This window comes from Cervus canadensis, chromosome 6 (assembly GCF_019320065.1).
Source record: "Cervus canadensis isolate Bull #8, Minnesota chromosome 6, ASM1932006v1, whole genome shotgun sequence".
In the NCBI taxonomy this organism is placed as follows: Eukaryota; Metazoa; Chordata; class Mammalia; order Artiodactyla; family Cervidae; genus Cervus; species Cervus canadensis.
Genome location: NC_057391.1, coordinates 23,578,020 through 23,591,624, shown reverse-complemented (window position 1 = coordinate 23,591,624; position 13,605 = coordinate 23,578,020). Strand labels below are relative to the sequence as shown.

General features: G+C 44.2%; 1 protein-coding gene across 1 annotated transcript in view; it reads right to left on the bottom strand.

The window, feature by feature from the left end:
• Positions 1-10,579: 10,579 nt before the first annotated feature.
• The window catches only part of LOC122443302 (seminal ribonuclease-like), a 44,033-nt gene continuing 41,007 nt past the window's right edge, over positions 10,580-13,605 (bottom strand). The window contains 2 exon segments of the mRNA XM_043471324.1: positions 10,580-11,260; positions 11,263-11,379. Coding sequence (XP_043327259.1) covers positions 10,907-11,260; positions 11,263-11,364 — 456 coding nt within the window. The 5' untranslated portion in view covers positions 11,365-11,379 and the 3' untranslated portion in view covers positions 10,580-10,906.

Here is a 13,605-nt window from a genome sequence, read left to right as displayed (position 1 = left end):
TCAGTTCAGTTGCTCAGTCATGTCCGACACTTTGTGATCCCATGGATTGCAGCATGCCAGGATTCCTTGTCCATCCCAAGTCCCCAAGTTTGAGCTTGCTCAAACTCATGTCCATCAAGTCGGTGATGCCATGCAACCATCTCATCCTCTGCAGTCCCCTTCTCCTCCTGCCTTCAATCTTTCCCAGCATCAGGATCTTTTCCAATGAGTTAGGTCTTTGAATGAGGTGGCCAAAGTACTGGAGTTTCAGTTTCAGCATCAGTCCTTCCAATGAATATTCAAGACTGATTTCCTTTAGGATTGACTGGTTTGATCTCCTTGCAGTCCAAGGGACTCTCAAGAGTCTTCTCCAACACCACAGTGCAAAAGCACCAATTCTTCGGCACTCAGCCTTTCTTTATACAATGAGGACAAGCAAATGAACAAATATAATGAGTACAAGTGTTAATGTTGTGTATTGGAAGAAGGGACATGTGATAACCTAATGGGAAGGTAATGCAGAAGAGAAAGAAGTTTTTTTCTCTGTCCATTAAGGTTCAGTGACTGGAGACCTGCAAATCAAACAAAATATAAATTAACAAGAAAATAAAGCAAATTTAAATTGCATACATATGTACACCACCAAGAGTGAACCATCATGTGGACTAGGCTTTCAGTGACTATGATGTGTCCCCTGGTTCACCAGTTATAACAAATGTACCCCTCTGGTGGAGGACGTTGATAGTGGAGGATGCTCGACATGTGGCAGGGGTGGGAGTGGGGCTAGTGTATGGGTATTCTCAGTGTTTCTTGCCCAGTTTTGCTGTGAACCTAAAACTGCTCCAAAATAGGAGGCGTATTTAAAAGGAAATATTTTAAAAGGAGATGATGACTTTTTCAAAAATTTTGAAGACCTAAAAGACAAAGAAAAAGTATGGAAATGAAACAGAGTAAAATTGACTAAGGAGACATACAACTAAATGTGACACTCACATCAGGCTAGAATCTGCACTAGAGGGAAATGTGCTATCAAGGATATCAAGGACAATACAATTATTATTATATTGTCAAGGCTAAGTGACAAATTTGTATACAAAATAGATTGATAAAAGTATTGCATCAAGCGTAAATATACTGCTTCCAGCCAAAGTTGTCTATTTACCATTTTCTGAATTTCCTTTTGAATCATTTGCCTTTCCTGCCACCTAGGGTGCACTTGCACATCCATTCACATTCTGTTCCCCTCCAAACTCCAAATAACAACCCCATGACCCTCCATAGTCTTGCCTGGCTATTTCAGCCCTGAGGGATCTCGTCTTCCTCTGAACTCACAGAAGCTCATTCTGCACGGCTTATGTTCTGCTTCTGTGGCCTTGCACTTCCAGTTGTCTCCTTATATAAATTTAGTTCCCAGCTAAATGGGAAGCAAACTGACATAAAGATATGATGTTATACTTCCTTTTACCTCGTTGACTTCCCTTATGATAGATGTGCACTATAAATAACTTCTTTGACAATTATTTACCAGGCATCTATTACACACTAGGCCTTATTAACATACAGAGATGAGACACAGTACCTGCCCTCAAGGCACTTACAGTTAATAGGGAGAGCCAGACTATTACAAAAAGTTTTCAGCGTGCAAGAAGCATGAAGAAAGGAATAGGAATTGTTCCAAGGAAGGCTCCATGGAGTAGTTGACACTTAAACTGAAACTTGGAATGTGTGTAGGTGTTCACAGGTGGACAGGTCTCCCTGTGATACACAGCTGCGAGAGGGTGGATGGCACAGGAAAGGAATCTGTATAGCCTCCAGGTCCACGGCTGCAGACTTTTGCATGGTGGCACGAGTCTCAGGCTGCACCATGGAGACAGCTAAAATGCACACAAAAGAGAGGAGCAGGTGGGTGACCTCAGGAGACTGAAGCCTTTGCTGGAGAAACTACAGTGGGGGCAGGGGTAGGCTCAGGGTTTGCATCACTCAGAGAAATGAGAAGGAAGACTTGATATTAATCAGGAACATGTAGAGTTTTGTAAGATTGGTAAGGTTCAATGAACCCATCCTGAGAACAAGTTGTCAGGCACCTGGGCAGGCTGTACTCACTGGCCGTGCACCCAGAGAGGAGGGGCTGGCTGCTCTCTGCACAGATAGGGTGATTAGACCACAATAAATGAGGCCAATAAAGAAGGAAATTAGACCACTGAGAGAGAAAGGGGAAATCAAATGGAACTTCTTTACTCTATCAGTGATCTTTCATTGCCGTTAATGTATGGGATAATTGGTTAGAGATTGGTCTACCTCTTCCTCTGTTTTGGCAAAAAGGAAAACTACACAGAAAACTAATGAAATGAGCTTCAACATCTATCCTTAGTAATCCAGCAGATCACTTCACATCCCTTCTCTGCAGCTCGGTAATAATGATGCTAAATCTCTGTGCTTGCATTATCCTTTCTCTCTCTCTCTTTTTGGCCATATAACTTGCAAGATTTTAGTTCCCTCACCATGGGTGGAACCTGTGCATTCTGCTGTGAGACCACAGAGTCCTGAGCACTGGACTGCCAGGGAATTTCCTCTGTTCTTACTACTTATGATAAATTAACATCTGAACAGAATTCATCATTGCTTAACACAGTTTGGTGGCTGCTGCTGGTAGTTCAACGGATACTCCTAATGACAGCTGCTGATGTTAGAAATGTTAGCATGGTCCTCCAGGGAAAGTATCACTCAACTTCTCTATCTAGTAATGAGGCTCATTACAACACTCTTTCCTCTGCAAAAGGACCTCAGAAGCTCATAGATACACTCCCAACTTTGAGGGTCCCTATGGGCAGAGACCTGCTCACCTGAGATTGTGCTGCTGTGCGCTTGCCTGGGTCAGATCTTACATAGCTTCTCGCTGTGAGCTGATCCCTATTTCGTTCCAGTGATAGTGTACAGTCAGTACTGTCTCTTTCTTTAAGAAACTGGAGTTTCTCTATCATTTTCCTGAGGCCATGCCAACCCTGTGACAGGAAATCTATTCCCTGGAGAATCCCCTGTGTTGTGTTTGTTATGTTTAAGTGTCTGTTTCCCTTTTGTTAGTAAAGATAGTTCCCAAACTGCCAAATGGACTTTTCATCCACACTGGGGCCTGTGGAGTTTAATGTAGGAGAGAGAAAATGAGACAGAGATAAATCTGCAGCAGAGTTCATGAGCCTCAAGCTTGATTTGATTAAACCTGGAAGAAATTTCTTCAGGAAAGTGTTTCTTTTGTGAGCTTCCCAGATGGTTCAGTGGTAAAGAATCCACCTGCAAGGGCAGGAGACACAGGTTCCATCCCTGGGTCAGGAAGATTCCCTGAAGAAGGAAGTGGCAACCCACTCCAGTGTTCTTGCCTGGAAAATCTCATGGACAGAGGAGCCTGGAGGGCTAAAGTCCACGGAGTCACAAGAGTATCTTTCATACTTCTAATGGTGAGTTTAATTCAAATGATCATTATATCTACTACCGTGGGCAAGAATTCCATTGAAGAAATGGAAAAGCCCTCATACTCAACAAAAGAGCCCGAAACGCAGTACTTGGGTACAATTTCAAAAATGACAGAATGATCTTTATTTGTTTCCAAGGCAAAACATTCAATATCACAATAATCCAAGTCTATGCCCCAACCACTAATGCCAAAGAAGTTGAAGTTGAACCACTAGACCATGTGGGTATGACCTAAATCAAATCCCTTACGATTATACAGTGAAAGTGACAAATAGATTCAAAGGATTAGATTTGATAGATAGAGTGCCTGAAGAACTATGGACAGAGGTTTGTAACATTGTATATGAGACAGTAATCAAGAACATTCCCAAGAAGAAGAAAAGCAAAAAGGCAAAATGGTTGTCTGTGGAGGCCTTACAAATAGCTGAGAAAAGAAGAGAAATGAAAGGCAAAGGAGAAAAGGAAAGATATATAAATCTGAATCCAGAGTTTCAAGAAGAGCAAGGAGAGATAAGGAAGGCTTCTTAAATGAAGAATGCAAAGAAATACAGGAAAATATAGAGTGGGAAATGCTAGAGATCTCTTCAAGAAAATTAGAGATAGCAAGGGAACATTTCATGCAAGGATGGGCACAATAAAGGACAGAAACTGTATGAACCTAACAGAAGCAGAAGACATTAAGAAAAGGTGGCAAGAATACACAGAAGAACTCTACAAAAAAGATCTAATGACCCAGATAACACGATGGTGTAATCACTTACCTAGAGTCGGACATCCTGGAGTGCGAAGTGAAGTGGGCATTAGGAAGCATCACTATGAACATAGCTAGTGGAGGTGATGGAATTCCAGCTGAGCTATTTCAAATCCTGAAAGATGATGCTGTGAAAGTGCTGCACTCAATATGCCAGCAAATTTGGAAAAGTCAGCAGTGGCCACAGGACTGGAAAAAGTAAGTTTTCATTCTAATCCCAAAGAAGGGCAATGTCAAAGAATGTTCAAACTACTGCACAAATGCACTCATTTCACACACTAGCAAAGTAATGCTCAAAATTCTCCAAGTGAAATCAAAACCACAATGAGGTACCATTACACGCCAGTCAGGATGGCTGCTATCCAAAAGTCTACAAGCAATAAATGCTGGAGAGGGTGTGGAGAAAAGGGAACCCTCTTACACTGTTGGTGGGAATGCAAACTAGTACAGCTGCTATGGAAAACAGTGTGGAGATTTCTTTAAAAACTGGAAATAGAACTGCCATATGACCCAGCAATCCCACTTCTGGGCATACACACTGAGGAAACCAGATCTGAAAGAGACACATGCACCCCAATGTTCATCGCAGCACTGTTTATAATAGCCAGGATATGGAAGCAACCTAGATGCCCATCAGCAGATGAATGGATAAGGAAGCTGTGGTACATATACACCATGGAATATTACTCAGCCATTAAAAAGAATTCATTTGAACCAGTTCTAACGAGATGGATGAAACTGGAGCCCATTATACAGAGTGAAGTAAGCCAGAAAGATAAAGAACATTACAGCATACTAACACATATATATGGAATTTAGAAAGATGGTAACGACAACCCTATACGCAAAACAGAAAAAGAGACACAGAAGTACAGAACAGACTTTTGAACTCTGTGGGAGAAGGTGAGGGTGGGATGTTTCAAAAGAACAGCATGTATATTATCTATGGTGAAACAGATCACCAGCCCAGGTGGGATGCATGAGACAAGTGCTCGGGCCTGGTGCACTGGGAAGACCCGGAGGGATCGGGTGGAGAGGGAGGTGGGAGGGGGGATTGGGATGGGGAATACGTGTAAATCTATTGCTGATTCATGTCAATGTATGAAAAAACCCACTGAAAAAATAAAGAAAGAAAGAAAAAAAAAAGGGGGATTTTCCAAAAAAAAATTCTCCAAGCGAGACTTCAACAGGCGTGAATCAAGAACTTCCAGATTTTTCAAGCTGCTTTAAAAAAGGCAGAAGAATGAGAGATCAAATTGCCAACATCTGTTGGATCGTAGAAAAAGCGAGAGAATTCCAGAAGAACGTGTACTTCTTCTTCATTGACTACGCTAAAGCCTTTGACTATGTAGATCACAACAAACTGTGGAATAGTCTTAATGAGATGGGAATAGCAGACTGATTGACCTGCCTCCTGAGAAATCTGTATGCAGGTCAGGAAGCAACAGTTAGAACTGGACATGGAACAGCAGACTGGTTCCAAATGGGAAAGGAGTCTGTCAAAGCTGTATATTGTCACCTTGCTTATTTAACTTATATGCAGAGTACATCATGAGAAATGCTGGACTGGATGAAGCACAAGCTGGAATCAAAATTGCCAAGAGAAATATCAATAACCTCAGATAATGCAGATGACACCACCCTATGGCAGAAAGTGAAGAGGAACTAAAAACCCCTTGATGAAAGTGAAAGAGGAGAGTGAAAAAGTTGGCTTAAAGCTCAACATTCAGAAAACTAAGATCATGGCATCTGGTCCCATCACTTCATGGCAAATAGGTGGGGAAACGATGGAAGCAGTGACAGACTTTATTTTCTTGGGCTCCAAAATCACTGCAGATGGTAACTGCAGCCATAAAATTAAAAGACAGTTGCTTCTTGGAAGAAAAGTTATGACAAACCTAGAGAACATATTAAAAAGCAGAGACATTACCGACAAAGGTCCATCAAGTCATAACTATGGTTTTCCCCGTAGTCATGTATGGATGTGAGAGTCTGACCATAAAGAAAGCTGAGCACTGAAGAATTGATGCTTTTGAACTTCTGTGTTGGAGAAGACTCTTGAGAGTCCCTTGGTCAGCAAGCAGATCCAACCAGTCAATCCTAAAGGAAATCAGTCCTGAATATTCATTGGAAGGACTGATGCTGAAGCTGAAACTCCAATATTTTGGCCACCTGATGCAAAGAACTGACTCACTAAAAAAAAGGCCCTGATGCTGGGAAAGATTGAAGGTGGGAGGAGAAGGGGGCAACAGAGATGAGATGGTTGGATGGCATCACTGACTAAATGTTCATGAGTTTGCACAGGCTCCAGGAATTGGTAATGGACAGGGAAGCCTGGCATGCTACAGTCCATGGGGTCACAAAGAGTCAGACACAACTAAACGACTAAGACACACACGTCACTATCAGGACAACAAAAAGTGGAAGAAGTGAAGGTCAAAGACTTTATTTCCTTTACATCCTCTGAATAGCCTTAACCTGTACCCATTGACTAACGTGAATCAGTGAATATGTTTGGTCCCTTAGAGCACCTTGTGGAATCTTCCTTCGTGCACTATTGATCATCTAAGATAATGGGGGAATTAAAGACATTTGAGATAAACTCTTCCAGAGAAGAAAAGAAATGCAAACCAAATGGATATGACAGTTCCATTTTTTACTCCCCTGAATGGTGTTACTAACTTTTTAGATACTTTTTTAAAGCCTTGTTAACCATAGTAGCTGAGCATTAATGTGGGTTAGAATCAAGCATTCCATCACAGCATCAGTTTTCAGAGGATCCATTATAATGTCTAACCTAACCTCAAGCAAAGTGCTTGTACCTTTCTTTGGGGCTTGAAAGGTAGTCTGTAAGGACCCCTCTGTAGCTAATACAAGCTGCTCTGGGGTGACTCAGAAGAAGGTACAAGCACTTTGCTTGAGGTCACACAGCTTAAAAGTATCAGGGCTTTTAACAGAACTTCTTTAAATTTTTATTTACCATCTTATTTTTTAGCTGTGCTGAATTTTTGTTGCTGCACGTGGGCTTGCAGTGAGTGTATTCCACTTGCAGCAAGCAGGAGTTACTTTCTTGCTGTCGTTAATGGACTTCTTACTGCACTGGCTTCTCCTGTTGCCGAGCACACGTTCTACAGCCTTCTGTAGTAGCGGCTCTCGGGCTCTGGAGGGCAGGCTTTATAGCTGTGGTGCACAGGCTTATTTGTACCCTGGTGTGTGGAATCTTCCTGGACCAGGGATAGAAGTGGTGTTCCCTGCTTTGGCAGCCAGACTGTTAACCACTGGGACCACCAGGAAGTCCTTAATAGAACTTTTAATTATACCTTTATATGTATTCACACAAAGATCCTGCTTTCTTGCTGACAGCAAGCTTCTTTGACTTTTCTTAGAATGGATGGCAGAAGACCAAGGGAGAAGTCAATGGCAATTCTTCTTAGAAAAAATATTGTTGCATTAAAATAGAGATACCCTGGAAGGTGTATGTAACCAATCAGACTTCTGAAGGACAGCAATTGGGAAACTGTAGTTATAAGGAGGGGGAAACATTTTACCTGGAGGGTTCTTGGGAGAAATATGTGGATTGACCACATAAAAAGTAGTTAAGAGTTCTCTGAGCAGCCCTGGAATTCCAAACATTCCCCCATCGATATCACCTACCTGAGGAGGAGTCCAAAATTCCAGGTAGTGGAGTTTGTGCAGTCTTCACTGCAGCAAGCAGAGGATTGGAGAGAACCTCAGAATGTCTGATTTAAGGGGCAACTATTTTAAATGACATTTAAAATTGTTTTCTAGTTTTAAAAAGTAGCACATATTCAGTAAATAAATGTTAGAAAATTTGGAAAAATTCCAAATATAGTCAGTTGTAATCTCACCAACCAAAGGACAAATGCTCCATCCAGTATTTTTCCTGATTATATTTAAAACTAAAATGTGTGGTGAGATACATACTAGTCCGTGTTCTGCTTTTTCATTCAGCAACATAAAAGGAATGTTTTCCACTCCCATATAGTTCTCCTAGGGTAGCATTTATGGCAGCAAGATTTGCCATCCTACATTGGTGCCATCACTTGTTTAACCTTTGTCCTACTGCTGAGTATTTCAGTTACTTTCCATTTTCAGGACAGCAGCCTGAGAGCTGATAACTTTGAAGTGTTGCCCTCAGTGGTGGTGAACTATCCTGATGAGCCCTTTCAAGTGCACCTGATGAGAAGGGTAGGACTTGCTGTCCTTAAAGTTCTTGGGTTTTGTTTCAGTTTAGAGCGTTAACTCTAAAGCGCCACTGTGGCTCAGACCGTAAAGTGTCTGCCCGCAATGCGGGAGACCCGGGTTCGGTCCCTGGGTTGGAAAGATCCCCTGGAGAAGGAAATGGCAACCAACTCCAGTACTCTTGCCTGGAAAATCTCATGGATGGAGGAGCCTGGTAGGCTACAGTCCATGGGGTCGCAAAGAGTTGGACACGACTAAGCGACTTCACTTACCTTACCTTAGCGTGTTAACACATCTCACTGCTGGTGAAACAAAATGCACATTCTTCTAACCAAAGCCCCTTATTTACCAATCCATGGAGGGATATCTGGGCCAGCCTCAGTGACTGTTGGCATTTCACAGACAAAACCCTGAAAGCACAGACTTGACTTCACCTACTTTCTATTTCATTTTTCTAAAACTTTTCTCAAAGTGATCAAATTATGAAACGGATAACTGTTCCAGAATTTTCTATTATTTACTTATACAAATGGCTTTTATTTTTCACTTTCTGCCAGATTCCAGAGATGACAGCACAGTTTGACTCAGTGAGTGGTGTCCCCCAGTGTAGCATTATTGTTGCGGGGCAATCCCTCCCATCAGAGGGATCTTAGAAGAGTCACAGGATATAGTCATTTCTGTCTTTATACAGATGCTCATCTTCACAGTTAGCACCTCAATTTTAAGATTAATCTCCTTGAGTTACTCTGGAAGAGGTTAGTACTCCTTTATTTGTGAGGCAGCAATACTCCCTCCACAGAAGAGAAACCTCTGGTTTTTGTTGCTGTTGTTGTTTGGTTTTTTTGGTCCCACCCTGTGGCCTCTTAGTTCCCCAACCAGGGAGGGAACACTGCCCCCTGCAGTGGAAAAGTGGAGCCCAAAGACGGAAGCTCACATGGTCCCCTGGCCCAGAACATGCGGGGAACCAGTAGCCAGAGCTGGTGACTCTATAGAGTAGGTGGAGCAAAACTCCAAGTGAGTGTTTGAACCTCCACTAAAATGCTCTCTTAGCTCTAGCTCAGGAGGATTAATGAGGACCTTCCAGTTTGGAAGCAAGAGTTAGACGAACTTAGGGAAAATTCTATCTAAAGAAAATAAATCTAGAAACAGTTTCCCTTTTTTCCCCTCCTCCATCCTCACTGTAAGGAGTGAGATACCCTACTACCACTGAATCAGCTGTCCGCCCCTCACACCACAGACTCCAAGGTTAAGCACTCACTTTACCTAAAAACACACAATTGATTCCACTATTTAGAAATGTAGTACACATGATGACAGAACTGGTTAGACTGGTTGGCAGTAGGATCTCTCTCTAGCTTTATGACCTCGTCTAGAGCCAGATGCAAGGGTGCACAGAGGATCATATGAAATGATTGCATGCTGCCAGAAGCTGAGTCTAGTCTTTCAATGATGTAAGCAAGGGTTGAAAAGAAGCAGTCTCATAGCCAAGTGCACTGGGAACCTGTGAGAGCTACCAACAACTCAGGCAGAGAAAGTGATGACTCCACAGCTCTCCATGAAGGAGGGAGACTGGGTGATTTCCCCCTTGTGGCAGACTCCAGTAGTGGAAGGAGCAACAACTGAGTGGCCCGGACACCCAGGGTCTGGTCTCAGTCAGACACTAACAGATGCCAGGAGCCGGTCACTTAACTTCTCTAAGACTCAGGGTGCCTTCCTGTAAAAGGCAGGGGTTTCATTAGGTCAGGGATGGCCATTGGATGACACATACACCCTCACATCACCTCCCTCAAGCCTTTGGTGGAGACCACTGCTCCATCACATCACTGTTTAGGCATTTTTCTACAGCATTCTAGGCAGGCATTTCCACTTAGAGTTGGTCCACAAGCTGAAATCTACTTATCAGCCCCTCATTTGGTGATCTCTGAAGTCCTTTCTAGCCTCTGAAAAGAGAGTTCCAAGTTTCCAAGTGAGAGAGAACCATCTTTCTGATTTGGCAATAGCTCCTCAAAAAAAGGAAAATGGGGACCTCCCTAGTGGCACTTCCTGTCAATGCAGGGGATGTGAGTTCGATCACTGGGTCAGGAAGATTCCACATGCCCTGGAGCAGCTAAGCCTATGCACCACAACCACTGAAGCCCTCATGCATGGGGATAGCATCAGTAATTCAGGTGGTTGCAAGTGTGTTTTATTGAAAGTAGCAGTGATTTGGTTAACATGGGTCCCCTATTACAACCCACTCCTCACCCCCCAAACTACACAGGGGCAAGCCTCAGGCCACGGGAGCATGTGTGTGTTGGATAAGAGCCCTAACTAGCCTGAGTTATTACCCTCATGCCAGGGAAACATGGTGTGGGGGGTGGGGGGTGGTGTGTGTGTGGTGGGAGTTGCAGGGATAAAAGCCTTAACTAACTTGAGTTATTGCTCCCAGGGCAAGGAAACAAGGGGAGAGGCAGATGCCTTTGTGATGAAGTGGCGCATCTTACTGCTCTGGCCTCAGGTGGAGACCTACACTGAAGCACCAAAGTGGACTGGCATGTACGGTTTTCCTTGACAAGCCACTATGATGCGTTTCTCCGCCCGGGTGGTCTTGTAGGCACAGTTGGGGTACTTGGAGCTGCCAGTCTCTCGGCACTCTGTAACGTGCATGGCGGAGTTGCTCTGGTAGGAGCTGGACTGCCCATTCTTGCAGGCGACTTTCTTCTGGGAGCACACGGCGTTGATATTGGCCAGGGACTCATGCACAAAGGTGTCCACTGGCCTGCATTTCCCCTGGGTCATCTTCCGGCAGAACATCATCAGGTTGCAGTAGTTGGAGCTGCTGCTGGAGGAGCTGCCAGAGTCCGTGTACTGCCTCCAGACAGCAACTTGGCGGCTGCAGATTCCTTGCCCAGGGAAGGCTGGGCCCACACCAGCAGCAGCACCAGGACCAGCAGTGGTAACGCGACTAGAGACTTCAGAGCCATGATGACCTCACTCCCCTGGAGGAACCGGAATGAGAAAAGGGGGAGAGGAGGGAAAGCATCACCTTAGAAAGGGAACCCCAGCTCCCACCTGTAGCCTCCCTGGCTTACAGTCAACCAGAAAGATGTCCCTGTTCCTAAGAGCTTTTCTAGGTAAGGAGACACTCACATATACTCTTCCCACAAACATTTGACTCCTGCTTCCTACAGAGGGGACATCCTCCTCTCTAGGTGGTGACCTCAGAAATGACCTAAAATCCTAGCAGTCCTGTCTTTGAATATAGAAGGTCTTTTGATATGAAATATACTTGGAAAATAAAATATACTCATACAGCTCATTCAGTTCAGTTCAGTCATTCTGTCGTGTCCGACTCTTTGCGACCCCATGAATCACAGCTTGCCAGGCCTCCCTGTCCAGCACCAACTCCCAGAGTTTACTTAAACTCATGCCCATCGAGTCGGTGATGCCATCCAGCCATCTCATCCTCTGTCGGCCCCTTCTCCTCCTGCCCCCAATCCCTCCCAGCATCAGGGTCTTTTCCAATTAGTCAACTCTTCGCATGAGGTGGCCAAAGTATTGGAGTTTCAGCTTCAGCATCAGTCCTTCCAATGAACACCCAGGACTGATCTCCTTTAGGATGGACTGGTTGGATCTCCTTGCAGTCCAAGGGACTCTCAACAGTCTTCTCAAAAGCATCAATTCTTCTACGCTCAGTTTTCTGTATAGTCCAGCTCTCACATCCATACATGACCACTGGAAAAAGCATACCCTTGACCAGATGGACCTTTATTGACAAAATAATGTCTCTGCTTTTTAATATGCTATCTAGGTTGGTCATAACTTTCCTTCCAAGGAGTAAGCGCCTTTTAATTTCATGGCTGCAGTCACCATCTGCAGTGATTTTGGAGCCCAAAAAAATAAAGTCTGACACTGTTCCCACTGTCTCCCCATCTATTTCCCATGAGGTGATGGGGCCAGATGCCATGATCTTAGTTTTCTGAATGTTAAGCTTTAAGCCAACTTTTTCACTCTCTTCTTTGACTTTCATCAAGAGGCTTTTTAGTTCCTCTTCACTTTCTGCCATAAGGGTGGTATCATCTGCATATCTGAGGTTATTGATATTTCTCCTGGCAATCTTGATTCCAGCTTGTGCTTCTTCCAGCCCAGCATTTCTCATGATGTACTCTGCATATAAGTGAAATAAGCAGGGTGACAATATACAGTCTTGATGTACTCTTTTTCCTGGTCCTTTTGAATAAACCATTAAATAAAAAAGCCAGATTTTGAGTAAGACAAGTTGTACCCCTGAAATAACCACCCAGTATTCACCCAGGATCACAGTTGATAGAGTCCTCTTGTCCTCCAACACAAGGGAAACTCAGCTCCTGTCTTGTGTCTGACACCACGCCATAAATGATGCCATTGTGTTCCTAAGAGAGATTTGAGCCTCCCCAGCCAGGGCGCTGCCCCTTCTCCAACCTCATGGTCTCTCTGCATCATGCGTGCTCCATTCCAGACCCCAGCTCTACCCACTGCTCATGTCTGCCCAGCCTGATTCTCAGGCTAGACTCAGTCATTCTGGAATCCCCTTCTCAAACCCTCAAGCAGAAGCAGCCTCTGAAACCAACTCCTGGGCTGCTTACCTGAGTCTCTAGCTTGGTCTCTGAGAAAGAAGGCAGTTTATGCAATCCGTCTATCCCAGGGATGTGGACCTTATGCAAATTAAAAGGGGGGTTGAGTTTCAAGAAGGCAGGGTGGGAGGAACATCTTGGTCTCGGTCCACAGGAAAACAAGGTCATGTTAGGAAGGGATTGGGAATTGCCCAGGGAGCCCTCTTTGGGGGCTGCTAGGGAGAGTGAGCCTTTGCCAATAAGAGTCTTTCTTTCTATAAGCAGCAGAGAAAGTCACTATAGCACTGATGCTTGAACCCCAACCAAGTCTTTGTTCTGAACTAAATAGCCCTTGGAGTTTAGCAAAAGGCACATCGCATATGATCACAGGAAGGGGAGAAAAAGGAAGGTCCTTTCTCTCCCCAGGAGTCCTGGAGCTGCTTTGGTCAGAATTCCACATCTCCCACCAGCACCTCTGCAAGGGGAAAGGCAAGAGGTGTCCAGTTGCCCCCAGCTGGAAGGCTCCCTAGATCTGGAGAAGAAGGGATGAGTACCTGAACACGGAGGAGAAGAAAGCCTCTGTGTGACTCACCCAGTTCTGGCCACTTCTATACTCCTGGGCTGATGAAGAAG